At 44.7% G+C, this 13,502-nt stretch overlaps 1 protein-coding gene across 1 annotated transcript; it reads right to left on the bottom strand.

The window, feature by feature from the left end:
- Nucleotides 1–505: 505 nt before the first annotated feature.
- On the bottom strand, nucleotides 506–12,924 carry qpct (glutaminyl-peptide cyclotransferase). The gene is made up of 7 exons (XM_083632864.1): nucleotides 12,773–12,924; nucleotides 10,067–10,213; nucleotides 7,422–7,703; nucleotides 5,533–5,700; nucleotides 2,604–2,703; nucleotides 1,290–1,406; nucleotides 506–1,198 (listed from the first exon to the last, which is right to left on the bottom strand). Exons 1-7 carry the CDS (start codon nucleotides 12,896–12,898, stop codon nucleotides 1,017–1,019), a joined length of 1,122 nt encoding a protein of 373 aa, XP_083488990.1. The 5' UTR covers nucleotides 12,899–12,924; the 3' UTR covers nucleotides 506–1,016.
- Nucleotides 12,925–13,502: the final 578 nt, after the last annotated feature.

The following is a 13,502-nucleotide window of genomic DNA, read 5'->3' as shown; positions in this document are numbered from 1 at the left end:
ATCCATGTGGGTGTGGCCTTATTGACAACATATAGACCTTTCATTCTAAACATTAACGCAACACCATCAGCCACTCTCTTCAGGCTCCAGCTGTTCTCAAAGCAATTAATATTGAAATGACCACCAACCACGGACTGTAGGGATGCATGGGATGTATTTCAATGATATTGTCTGGGAAAGAGAAAGGAGGGGAGGCGAGCAGTAATGATGATTGATCATTTTGATGAATCGGCAGCTCTTCCTTGAGCAGATCCTAGACATTAGCAGATCCTAGACGTTTAGTTTAGTTTAGTTTATTAGTTTATTTGGACGGGACAGTGCAAAATTAATGAACACAAAAACCATGAAGCAGATACAGTCACCTGGAACGTTAGCAGATCCTAGACATTAGCATTGGCACCAAGATGTGTGGTGGCGGACGGTGTGAGAAAGGGGGCTATGCTGGCATAAAGAGAGCAGTGTGGCAGGAGACACACAGAGGAGCCTCTGTGCTGGGCTTGTTGCTGGGGACCAAGGGCCTGAGGGAAAGATGAAGCAATGTCCTATGGATGCTTACAGGGCGGGGAGGGGGGCGATACATTTCACATATAAAAAAATACTTTGATGTAAGATATTTGTTGAAAATATATTGCAATTCGGAATGTACTTTGTACAGTACATGGGGAGACCATTTATTTCTAGCATCTAAAATATATATTTTTAAACTATCATCTACATTCTACATGTACAAGCATGTTTAATTTAATTTAATTTAATTTAATTTAATTTAATTTAATTTAATTTAATTTAATTTAATTTAATTTAATTTAATTTAATTTAATTTAATTTCATGTAATTTCAAGTAATTTCATGTAATTTCATGTAATTTCATTTAATTTCATTTTGTTATTTTTACTATTCTGAAATATGTGAAATGCCCCTCCCCCCCACTATGAAGAACCATGTCATGTGCAAACTTGAGTCCCAAGGTCCCAACCCAAGCTGGGAAGTCGTTGGATGGGCACACTGAAGGGCTTTCAGGGGGCATTCTGTGGGTTTGAAGGATCCGCGGGCCTGGCGTTGAGGTACTCCAGAACGAAGACCTGCAAGATCTTGTTGAGGTTCTGGATGGTGGAGCGATCCAGGTTCTGCTCGTTGTCGTCGAACGTGTGCCACACGGATGGGAAGGGGGTGGGGATGAGGTGGAGCACACGCACACCTGACGGGGAGGCAGAGGGAGAGGATGACGCAACACTACACACAGCATGGTCAGGTAATTATGTTGGCGGTAGTTGTGTTTGTTTATTGACCTCTGTTAAGGAATGGCACGTGGTCGTCCTGCACGTGGCCAACAGGTAGATTGGGCCAGAAATACTGAATTTCGTTGGGATGATCCACCAGCTGCTCCATGGTGTGCAGACGACGCTCTGAGGGAATAAATAGGAGGAAAAAGAGCAAAAAAAAGTGTGTGAGTCACATTCTATTAGCAGCTGATGAAAAAGGTTGGCAAGAAAAACTATCGACTCTCAAATCTCTGCAGTGCAATCATAACTGTTTTCTCTATTACTTCTCCCTTCTGCAAAGACATAATATACAACAATGTGACAAATGTGATTTTGTTCATTTGACCACCAGCACACATGAATGCCACATGGGCCTAACCCTGCGAGGCCGCTGGATTCACGCGAGATCATGAGATCACGATCACATGACCAATCCATCTCGTCACGCTCCAATCTATTGGTTTGAATACCAGTGTCCTGAGGCAGCTACAGGCGGGCTTTGGTGTGATGTCGCCAGCAAGAAGCAAGCCCGTGATAGACGTGATAGACAGATGGTTCATCCATCCAAGCCTATTTTTTGAAAGTGCCTGCAGATGATTATGTGAAAACAAACCATCTGGCAGCGTCAGGTTAACATGGGCCTCCAGTGATAATAAATGCCTATCCACCTTATTTTTGAATGCCCCACTGTAAAAAATAATTGTGGGTACAAGGTCCGGTTTAACGTGACTTATTGTTGCAGCTTGCCATTTCCTTTGTTATACTCGGCTGCAGACCCGAATTATAAACCGGAAACTGGAGGACGTTATAAATGTTATAAATATAGTCACGTTATAAACAACTAACCAACGCTGGGGGTCCATATGGAAACAGTGTTACTCGAAATGGTTAAAAGTTAAATCAATTTGGTCATTCAGTGGCGTTTTACTGCCATGTAAAGTAACTATTACGCTAGCCACTAGCATTAGCCACAGTAGCCGACTACCCACAATGCATTACGTCATCCCAGCACCCGAACGATACGGCTGTAGAGCAGAATGGCTCTGCTGTAAAATCCTCATAGACGTTTTTTTTGTCAAGTTAAAACCATAGACTGTAAAACAGTCTATTACACCGGAAGCGGAAGAAGCACCCATCAGGCATCATGGCAGCTAGAAATAAGGTGGATAGGCGTGACAAATGTCTCAGAAATGTGCGATTGATGTGTTGCTGCTCATGGCTGCACCCACAACACTTTAATCCAGACTCACATAGTGCCCACAACACAACGGTAGTAAAACAAACTTTTAGCCAGTCAAGCCACAAAAGTGAGCAAAGGAAGTGTGTGTTGTGATCATTCACCAATGTTCTGTAACCTGGTGAGCCAGCGGGACGTGCTGGGGAACTGGTTGCCGAAGCGAGGCGCAGGGGCCCCGATCAGGTCCAACAGCACAAACAGATCCTGGAGAGAGAGAGGGAGAGAGAGAGAGACAGAGAGAGAGAGAGACAGAGAGAGAGAGGGAGGGAGAGAGAGGAAGGAAGGATGGGAGGAGGCGTGCAGGAGAAAGCGAGTGAGAGAGAGATCTGAGTGTGGTCTCATGAGAAAGTAGCTCTGCACATCCTGGAGATAACTCCCTGACAAGAAGTCCACTCCCATGGAGCTTTGTGGTGTGGGGATGACATCATGATGCGCTCCATGGTGCAAACGTGCTGACTGGATTAGCCCATGCTCTGTGAGACACTGACACCCAACATGTCTGTCTGCCAGGAGGCCTACATGTATGCACAACACACACACACGCACACACGGACGCACGCAGGCACGCACGCACATACACACAGTTCTTCGAAACCCTGCCCTCTGCTTTATCTCTCTCTGTCCTGATAGGGATGTCTCTGTTTGTTCAAACCCCCCTCGCACTATCTCTCCATAGCTCGGATACCGAAAAATATACCTCAATTTTACGTGACATTGTGTTATTGTAGACGACTGTATAATGAATTATATCGACCCACTCAAGCCTCCCAAATGATGAAATGGGTGGGTTTGCGATTTGACACGTTCAAAAATAAGACATTGGGTGCAATGCAAAATTCCAATAATTCAAAGACTGCCCTTCCCCTCTTTTTTTTTTTTTATCCCATTTTTATCGCCCATTAGTGCTAATTTTAATTTATTTATCCTGGTTGCTGCTCCACCCTCTGCCGATCTGGGGAGAGCCGAAACTGGCTCCATGCTTCCTCCGAGACATGGGCAGTAGCCAGCCCCTTCTTTTCACCTGACAGGGGAAGCTTCACCGGTAGGACATAGCACATGGGAGGATCACGCTGTTCCAACGAGTTCCCCTCCCTCTGAACAGACGCCCCTAACAACCAGAGGAGGCACCACTTCAGCGACCAGGATATTGCATGTTTTGGTGTGGGGTTACTATATGAAGGAAACCCCCAGGGGGCACGGGGCGAACATGCAAACTCCACACAGAAAGGCCCCTTTGACGACCCCACCCGGGCGGTGGGCACTAGAGGACATGCGGACGGGCACGCACTCCTTCAGCGCTCATAGCGTCCCAGGTGGGAATCGAACCCAGGACCTTCTAGCTGTGAGGCGACAGCGCTACCACTGCGCCACCGTGCCCCCTGCCCCTCCCCTCTCTAAGGTAAAGGTGTGTGCATGGCCTCTTGCCTGGGTGAGCACCTCCCCTCTCTAAGGTAAAGGTGTGTGCATGGCCTCTTGCCTGGGTGAGCACCTCTCCTCTCTAAGGTAAAGGTGCGTGCATGGCCTCTTGCCTGGGTGAGCACCTCTCCTCTCTAAGGTAAAGGTGTGTGCATGGCCTCTTGCCTGGGTGAGCACCTCTCCTCTCTAAGGTAAAGGTGTGTGCATGGCCTCTTGCCTGGGTGAGCACCTCTCCTCTCTAAGGTAAAGGTGTGTGCATGGCCTCTTGCCTGGGTGAGCACCTCCCCTCTCTAAGGTAAAGGTGTGTGCATTGCCTCTTGCCTGGGTGAGCACCTCTCCTCTCTAAGGTAAAGGTGTGTGCATTGCCTCTTGCCTGGGTGAGCACCTCTCCTCTCTAAGGTAAAGGTGTGTGCATGGCCTCTTGCCTGGGTGAGCACCTCCCCTCTCTAAGGTAAAGGTGTGTGCATTGCCTCTTGCCTGGGTGAGCACCTCTCCTCTCTAAGGTAAAGGTGTGTGCATGGCCTCTTGCCTGGGTGAGCACCTCCCCTCTCTAAGGTAAAGGTGTGTGCATGGCCTCTTGCCTGGGTGAGCACCTCTCCTCTCTAAGATAAAGGTGTGTGCATGGCCTCTTGCCTGGGTGAGCACCTCTCCTCTCTAAGGTAAAGGTGTGTGCATGGCCTCTTGCCTGGGTGAGCACCTCTCCTCTCTAAGGTGTGTGCATGGCCTCTTGCCTGGGTGAACACCTCTCCTCTCTAAGGTAAAGGTGTGTGCATGGCCTCTTGCCTGGGTGAGCACCTCTCCTCTCTAAGGTAAAGGTGCGTGCATGGCCTCTTGCCTGGGTGAGCACCTCTCCTCTCTAAGGTAAAGGTGTGTGCATGGCCTCTTGCCTGGGTGAGCACCTCTCCTCTCTAAGGTAAAGGTGCGTGCATGGCCTCTTGCCTGGGTGAGCACCTCTCCTCTCTAAGGTAAAGGTGCGTGCATGGCCTCTTGCCTGGGTGAGCACCTCTCCTCTCTAAGGTAAAGGTGTGTGCATGGCCTCTTGCCTGGGTGAGCACCTCTCCTCTCTAAGGTAAAGGTGTGTGCATGGCCTCTTGCCTGGGTGAGCACCTCTCCTCTCTAAGGTAAAGGTGTGTGCATGGCCTCTTGCCTGGGTGAGCACCTCTCCTCTCTAAGGTAAAGGTGTGTGCATGGCCTCTTGCCTGGGTGAGCACCTCCCCTCTCTAAGGTAAAGGTGTGTGCATGGCCTCTTGCCTGGGTGAGCACCTCCCCTCTCTAAGATAAAGCTGTGTGCATGGCCTCTTGCCTGGGTGAGCACCTCCCCTCTCTAAGGTAAAGGTGTGTGCATGGCCTCTTGCCTGGGTGAGCACCTCCCCTCTCTAAGGTAAAGGTGTGTGCATAGCCTCTTGCCTGGGTGAGCACCTCTCCTCTCTAAGGTAAAGGTGTGTGCATGGCCTCTTGCCTGGGTGAGCACCTCTCCTCTCTAAGGTAAAGGTGTGTGCATGACCTCTGGCCTGGGCGAGAACTAAATATTGATGTGAGCAAACAAAAGGGACCATCTTGACTGTGATAAATGGATCGGCCTCATCTCGGTTGGGACAGAGTGGGACCGTGACGTACGATGCCGTGCAGCTGGTTAGTGTCTGTGGCCCCGGCAGGGTGCGGGGTCTCCTCCATCTTCTGGGCCAGGTGACGAGAGCCGTACAGGGAGTCTGTGGAGGTCCACTGGAAAAGAGCCTCCTCGCCGTCAAAGAAGAGCAACTGCAGGGTCAGGTCGGGACTGGAGCTCTAGGGGGATGGGGTGGGGGGGTCAAATGGAAAGACAGACATCACACATACGGTATACCAGTGGTTCTCAAACCTTTTCACACGTGGGACCCCTACACTGACACAAATTAGACCACGGACCCCCATTTGATAAGATTTTGTCCCAGGGTCCCTCATCTGATAAGATTTTTGCTTTCAGATGTTTTATTACAGAAAGTGTATGAAACCCATGACCAAGATAGTCATACATTCTGTCATTGTGTTACTTATTGACGGAATTATAGTGAAAATAAATGATTACGCTTTTTGCTGGGGACCCCCAGAAACCCCCTCAAGTACTCCTGGGGGTCGCCGTACCCCACTTTGAGAACCACTTCTGTATACATTCAAACAGGGGCAGCACACATTTTCATTCTCAGTCTTTTGCTGCCCTCTAGTGGTTTTTGCATTACATTGACATGAAAACATTCTGTTGTTTTGTTGTTTGTATTTCTGTGACATATTCTACTTCAGAGGTTTTCAAAGTGGGAGGCGAGCCTCCCCAGGGGGACTCCAAGCTGTTTCAGGTGAGGCTCAGTGAATGGAAGTGAAAAATATTGCATTGGTTATTCAAAGAAAATATCGTAGAATAGCCTAAATGTGTGTAATTTGGTTAAATAAAATGGTTCAGAGATACAGTAGTTTAGGGGAATTTGACAGTTTTTCCCTCTTTCCCAGAGTCAGAAACAATAAATGCCTTCAGACAGATCTTTTTATGTATTTGGTGTAATCTGAATTATGTCAAACAGCAATATCAGGCTATCTTGGCTCAATTGTTGAGTGTCTATGGGATCAAATAACATAATCATTATCCCATAGGCATCCAGAATTTGAGTGAGGGGGGCTCCTTATTCCAAGCCATGTCTGGGGGGAGGCCCACAGTCTCAGACTTTGAAAACCCCTGTTCTATGTCCTTTCATTCTCAGGTGCTTTCATTCTCTTGCCAGGCAAACTGTTGCTTAAAAGGCAAGGTACTTCCTTCTATGTCATTTGTCAGGTATTGACTATGATGCATCCTCCTCTGTTGCAGGCAGCTACTGTATTTGTATTCTGTGTGTTTCCCAGTCTCGGAGTGACCTTTGTGATAGACTGCTGAGTCTGATAAAGATGTCCTGTGGCTGATCTGTCTCTACCTCAGGCCCTGTCACTGTCCACCCAGCCACATCACACCAGAGCCCCCCGAGCTCAGCAGTGGAACAGGGAAAGGGGGCAGAGGAGCAAGCTACATGAATGCTAAGTGCGCTCCTTCATTCAATCAGCATCGTTTGTGTAGGCAGAAATTACACATTATGTAGTGTTTTTTTGTGTAAATTAGTAGGAAGCTTATTGTTAGTCCTGCCCTCCTCCCCCTCACTTGGTCAAGTTATGATGTTAAGCCATGATTTTTATTGGGTTTTATCTGCTGCAGGTCCGGCTTCACTGTTCTTTTGTTTCTTACTGCTTTGAGCCATTGTTGTTGTTGCTGTGACTTCCTTGGACTATAGCGGGTAGCCTCACTTCAGCAGCCACAACCCAGCTGACCACTGGCCACACCCATACAACACAATACAACACGCTACCACAGCAAATTGTCCATACCCACAAATGCACTGAATATCAGGAAAACGCCCATTTCTGGCATTAACAGGGGATTTAGGCATGAACACACGGGCTTATTTATTTATGTTATTTAAAAAGTTGCATGCAGCTTTTAAAGCCTTTACCTTCTGAGTTTTCAGCTCATCGTCCAGGGCCCGTGCCAGCTCTAGCATCATAGCACAGGGGACAGCAGAGTCGGTGGCACCTTGGAACTCCCTCCCGTGCCATTGGGGGGGGTAGTACTTGGAGTCGTAGTGGCAGGCCAGGACCAGTCGGCGCTTGGCTGAGGGGTCGAGGGTGGCCACCAGGTTGGTGAAGGTCATGGGGCCGTAGGGCGTGTGGGACTCAAAACTGTCCTCTGTCACGTTCCAGCCTGCGCCCAGGGAGCCCAGGGTGCTTTTGATATGCTGCGGACAAATACAAGGGTAAGTATAGAAGGTAACACTTTACAATAACGTACACAAATAATGTAGTAGTTACTAGTAACTAACTAATCATTAACTAATAGTTAGTTAATGAGTAGTTAATGTATAATCCATCATTAGTCAATCACTAGTTAATCATAGTTAATGAGTAGGTAGTCATTAGTTAATGACTGTGATTAGTATCTAAGTTCCTGAGTAGAGTAGTTAATCATTACTTAATGATTACTAAATGTCAGCTCGTGAATATAGTAGTTAATCATTAGTTACTGATTATTCGGTCAGTTCCATGAGTAGAGTAGTCAATCGTTCGTTAATGATTAATAAATGTCAGATCGTGAATATATTAGTTAATCATTAGTTAAGGTCACATTGTGAGTATAGTAGTTAATCATTAGTTCATGATTAGTTGTTAGTTCCTTAGTAGAGTAATTACTCATTAGTTAATGGTTAGTCAATGGTCAGTTTGTGAGTATATAGTTAATTGTTAGTTACTCATTACTTAATTATTACCTGTCCATTAGTTACTCTTTTGGTGTACCTTATTGTAAAGTGGTGCATCATACTCAGTAGTTTATGAATACTGAATTATTACTTAATCATTACCTGTCTATTAGTTAGTCTTTTTGTGTACCCTATTGTAAAGTGGTGCATCATACTCAGTAGTTTATGAGTACTGAATCATTACCTGTCCATTTGTTACTCTTTTGTGTACCATAATATAAAGTGAAAGATATCCTTATCAAATAAACACTCACTCCAGGTGAGATTTGAACCCTCAGCCCCAAGATTGTTAAATTGTAAGTCTGGTTCTCTACCATCTGAGCTAACCAACCTATTACTTGGCAGAGCCATGCTATGGACTCATAAACTACTGAGTATGATGCACCACTTTACAATAGGGTACACAAAAAGAGTAACTAATGGACAGGTAATAATTAAGTATTGAGTAACTAACAACTATATACTCACAAACTGACCATTGACTAACCATTAACTAATGAGTAATTACTCTACTAAGGAACTAACAACTAATCATGAACTAATGATTAACTACTATACTCACAATGTGACCTTAACTAATGATTAACTAATATATTCACGAGCTGACATTTAGTAATCATTAAGTAATGATTAACTACTCTATTCAGGAACTTAGATACTAATCATTAACTAATGACTACCTACTCATTAACTATGATTAACTTGTGATTGACTAATGACAAATTATTCATTCGCTACTCATTAACTAACTATTAGTTAATGATTATTTTACTACTAACTACTACATTATTTGTGTACGTTATTGTAAAGTGTTACCATATAGGAATTACACACACAAAGGGACAAACTAATGTATCATAAGGGTGAATATTTAGCCTGCCAGACTTGTGGCCTGTGACTCTAATGAAGACGCACTTGGTGTTGAAAGTTAACGTTAGTCAATAAAAGTTTATTCTACACTTGAGCTGTGTGCTCCAGTGCCATACTTTGGACAAGTTATCTGAAGTCTCTCCTCAAAGATTGCCCTCTTCTGAGACCACCGGACCAGCCTGCTGGGCTGTTTGGGTGGAAGCGCACCGAACCTCATCCTGTATGGTTTTATATGATGTTAGTTAATTAGATTGTTGTAGCTACATACAGTAGATAAATACATAGATAACTCGCATCACATTTCTTTGCATTACTATGACGCATGACGCCCTGTCTTCAGAGCAGAATTGATTTTTGGAGAACAGAAAATGTCCGCGTCCGCCGGATATGCAAAGCCATATACGCAGGATCTGCTACTGGAAGACCATGATGCTACGCTTTTGGCCCCAGACTATATCACCATTATCACCATGATCCAAGATGCCATACGTTCAGCTGCCCTGGTGTGTTAGTGCGCTCTATTTTGTTCTGATTTCAACAAACCTTCTACTGGTTTTCTGATTTTTATTATTTTTTATCTCTGTCCCCAAGTGTATGCATTTATTTATCAGTCACATCACATGTACGGTCTATAATGGTCACATGCAATATCTAGGAAACTACTGGTTAAATTTTGATTAAAGGGGAGAAGTTTTGCCTTTAAGATTGACCATGCACAAAATTATGCTGATTGGCCTAAGCCAAGGGACAACATGTGGCTCTGTAGCAATTAACTGGGCTTCTTACAAGACCCATTAGTTCCTCCCACTTAAGGCTTGTCTCCTGCACAAAGGTAATTTTACATTGCTGTCAGAAGGTGTTAGGGATCGTGGGATGCTGCATCATTGGTGGGGGACATATCGTTTACTCTAGGCATGTTTCTTGCCTTGAAAGACAGAGCCTTGATATGAATGGTGGTGCGGTGCAGCACTAACCTGCTGTACAGCCTGGCTGCCTGCAGAGCCTGGGTACCTGGTGACCAGCAGCGGCCTCAGGTCCCTCTGCCACATTTGATCCAGGTCAGTGTGTATCAGCGCACTGTGGATCTCACCTGTGTTCAGTGTGACGGCTCTGTGCTGCAGCTGGACATGACCAGAAGAAACAGACAAGATACAACAATACAAGAGGGATGAGAGACACATTAGGTTCAATTGATAGTCAAGTGTCTATCTTCTATAATCAGTTGTAGGAGATGGACACATTCAAACTATGACACCCACACTGTGATCTACATCATTGCACTATTTCAACCAGTGAATGGAACATGGAATAGTTGAGTAAAACACTGACACTACTCTTTCAGCGTCTACCATGCGGTACAACTTAGAGAAGCGGAACTCTTCTGTATGACACATTCAAATTGAGAAACAATGTGGACCAAGAACACAGCAGATGATCTGGATGAACCACTGGCTTTGTGGTGAGACACTGAATGTTTCACAACAGTCATTTCATTCCCTCATATTACTGGAAAACCGTAGATCAAACAACAACAATTCAAAGAAAATCTGCTTTTTCGGTTTGATATGGACGCTTTGAGAGAAATTCACCACCACTGGATTATTTGCAATTAACTACTCAATGCCTTACTGTCTACAAAAAGCCATGGAGTATACTAACCCTGTTGAGTAACACAGTGATAACAATTGGAATCAAGATCCATGGTGCCGCAATAATACTGTGTCATCAATTTCCACAGAAAACTAATCTTTACCTGGAAGATAAAGAGGAACACACAAAGTGACGCAACATGAACTCGTTTCATCATGTTTAATTTTCATTCTAAAGAAATCAAATGCTGCATCAGATGAGCTGAGAGCAGTTTGATGAGCCTGATCCTAACAGCAGAGCCTCCAGTTGAAGTGCACTCCGACACCTTCAGAGAGAGACATTAATTTAACACAAGAGGCAATCCGACAGGCCAGTGTGAATAGGCAGTGATTGAATGACTTCAGATATACCAGAATCTAGTGAATATGGTGCTGGCAGGCAGCTCAGAAATGTGAAGGCTGCTTGTGATCATGCTCCCTCCCTCTGTTTGAGACAATCTGATTCCCACAGACATGATAGTATTGATTGAGGAGGAGTTGGGTCGCCCTGCTGTCAGCAATCACAATACCAATTTTGACTCAGATTCTCAACATTTTCAAGCTGTAACGACGATCAGTTTGATGATCAAGGGGACAAGAAAACATATTGATCCTCGACATTTGGTCTCAAAGTTCAGCTATGTGGGCGAACACGGAGAGGCTCGGTTGTCCTGGTAACAACCTGAGCGAAGCGTGAAAGAGGTAATGGTGAATGTCACAGCACAAGCAACAAAGCCTGTGTGTGTATTGTCATAAGAAATATATTACTGCTGAATAATTAACCACAACTATTACTTCAATATCTATGATTTACCTGAAACACGCATGGGACATCTGGTAATCAACAATTCTACACAAAAGACTCCCAGAACACACAGCAAACAACCATTTTAAAAAGCAAGGGGGAGGAATGGGTGGAGTTTGAATATCAATGAGATTAGGTGGAGCTTACTCTATAACAAAACTCCTCTATTATAGTTTTGGTCTATTTCTCCACAGTATGTTGTATCCGGCTCGCCTCTCTCCACAGACCGCTGCTGTGGGTCTGTATGTAATCACTGCAGCTCTTAATTGGCCATGTGGTGGAAATGTGAAATACATCTGGGTTCTTAAATCTATGTCTGGGATCTGTGGGGCTTCACGCTGAGTGGCCAGCATTGGAGTGAACAGTAGGCCTTTTCTCTTCCTCGTATGATGTTTCCCCACTATTGCTTAGGTAGATAGGAGCAAATGTCTTAACTCTGTTCAATTCATGTCACGACCATAGACTTGTCACAACTGCATTCTCTTACAAAACAACCAGTTGACAGTATGTGCTGTCACAGACCCAGCCCTGTAATTACATGGTGGGATACAGTACACAAGGTATAATTATGTGGCGCAATGGAGTCAAGAATTGCCCTCCTTGGAGATGGGGCTCACTGAGCAGAGAGAGGGTTAACTGGGGGTCCACTTAAGATCTATAAATATCAAGATCTGCAATTGGTTGGAGGATCAATTGTGGTGGCTGTGCTGCCATAGCAACTAGGCAGCAGAAGTGGGGATGGAGAACATGGATAAGAGATAGCCAAGCAGAGCACACCTAGAATTACACAACAATGCAGAGAAACAGCACACAGTATTCTGGGAATACAATGAACGGGAAAGGATATTGGGAGCTCTAGAGTTCCATTCAGTTTGATGCATAATGGCGAATATTGTCATAATCATCATCATCAACAACAACAACAATAACAACAACAACAACAACAACAACAACAACAACAAAAGTAGGCTACCGGTGTTCAGTGCCTATAATTACTTTTCCCTATAAATCAAACATGTCATCTTAACAGCAAATTATTAAATTATTAAATTAAACTATTCACGATGAAAATTGTATAAAAAGAGAAGAAAACAAAAAGTAGGCTACAATAGCATGGGAATAAAATACTAAATCGGTGAAGTTTACAACGGCTTCAATCGGTAACGGCTTTATGAAAACAAAAACAAAGATGACAGCTTGGCAGAATTAACACAGTGAGACAATGTGAGCGGATCCTCCTCATTTACCTTTTGCTGTGTCCAGGGAACTCCGTTGGCAACGTGGATAAACGCCACCCAGATAACAAGATAAAATAAACGCATTATAGGACCGTGGCGACGCTCAGCCATCTCTGTAGTTGTTGCTCTCCACATTCCTCTCTCCCCCTCTTCCCGTCTCTCTCCCTCCTCTCTGAAGGCTTTATGGATCATGTGAAAAGCAGGAGGGAGGACCTGGGCCTGGGGCGCTCTGATCCACAGCGCGTCACTGCTGGTGCGCTGCATCTAGTCCCAAGGGCGCACTTAATTGAGTGTCTGTGGGATAATAAGACACAATGCGTGTAGTGTAGCACATTTTCACCCTCACCTAGTGGAACTAGATATGCCAAGTATTTGGCAACTTTCAGTTTTCATATGAACCCTAAAGGAAATTCACTAAGCTTATGGACACGCAATAACGCGTTAATAGTGACTTTACGATAGTGTGATATCACTAAGTAGTAAAATATGTCACTATATTATACTGTGTGTGGCGTCAACACAAATGTGCCTACTGTAGCCTATTGTGGAGATTTTTAACAAATAGATCAATGAACAGCAAGCAGTATATTGCACTTGTAGTTTTATTTTAAACAATTTTAAAAACTGTTCTAGGATCAGCTCTTTTTCGAAGGTGAGCGTTCAGCAGCACTGTTACTTGAACGTCACACCGTACCACGTGATCTGATTCCACAATCCACATGCCCAACCCGGAAGTGTG

Source organism: Poromitra crassiceps (genome assembly GCF_964638095.1).
Source record: "Poromitra crassiceps genome assembly, chromosome: 3".
Classification (NCBI taxonomy): domain Eukaryota; kingdom Metazoa; phylum Chordata; class Actinopteri; order Beryciformes; family Melamphaidae; genus Poromitra; species Poromitra crassiceps.
The sequence above is the reverse complement of the archived record's forward strand: the minus strand, read 5'-3'. Positions and strand labels throughout refer to the sequence as shown.

Bases quoted from the DNA above. Each gene is read 5' to 3' on its own strand.
- qpct (XM_083632864.1), bottom strand. From the start codon at position 12,898: ATGTGGAGAGCAACAACTACAGAGATGGCTGAGCGTCGCCACGGTCCT. The intron at 10,214-12,772 runs GTAAATGAGGAG...GGTCATGTCCAG, and splicing joins TTCCCTGGACACAGCAAAAG to CTGCAGCACAGAGCCGTCAC. The intron at 1,199-1,289 runs GTCAATAAACAA...CCTCCCCGTCAG, and splicing joins CGTGCCATTCCTTAACAGAG to GTGTGCGTGTGCTCCACCTC.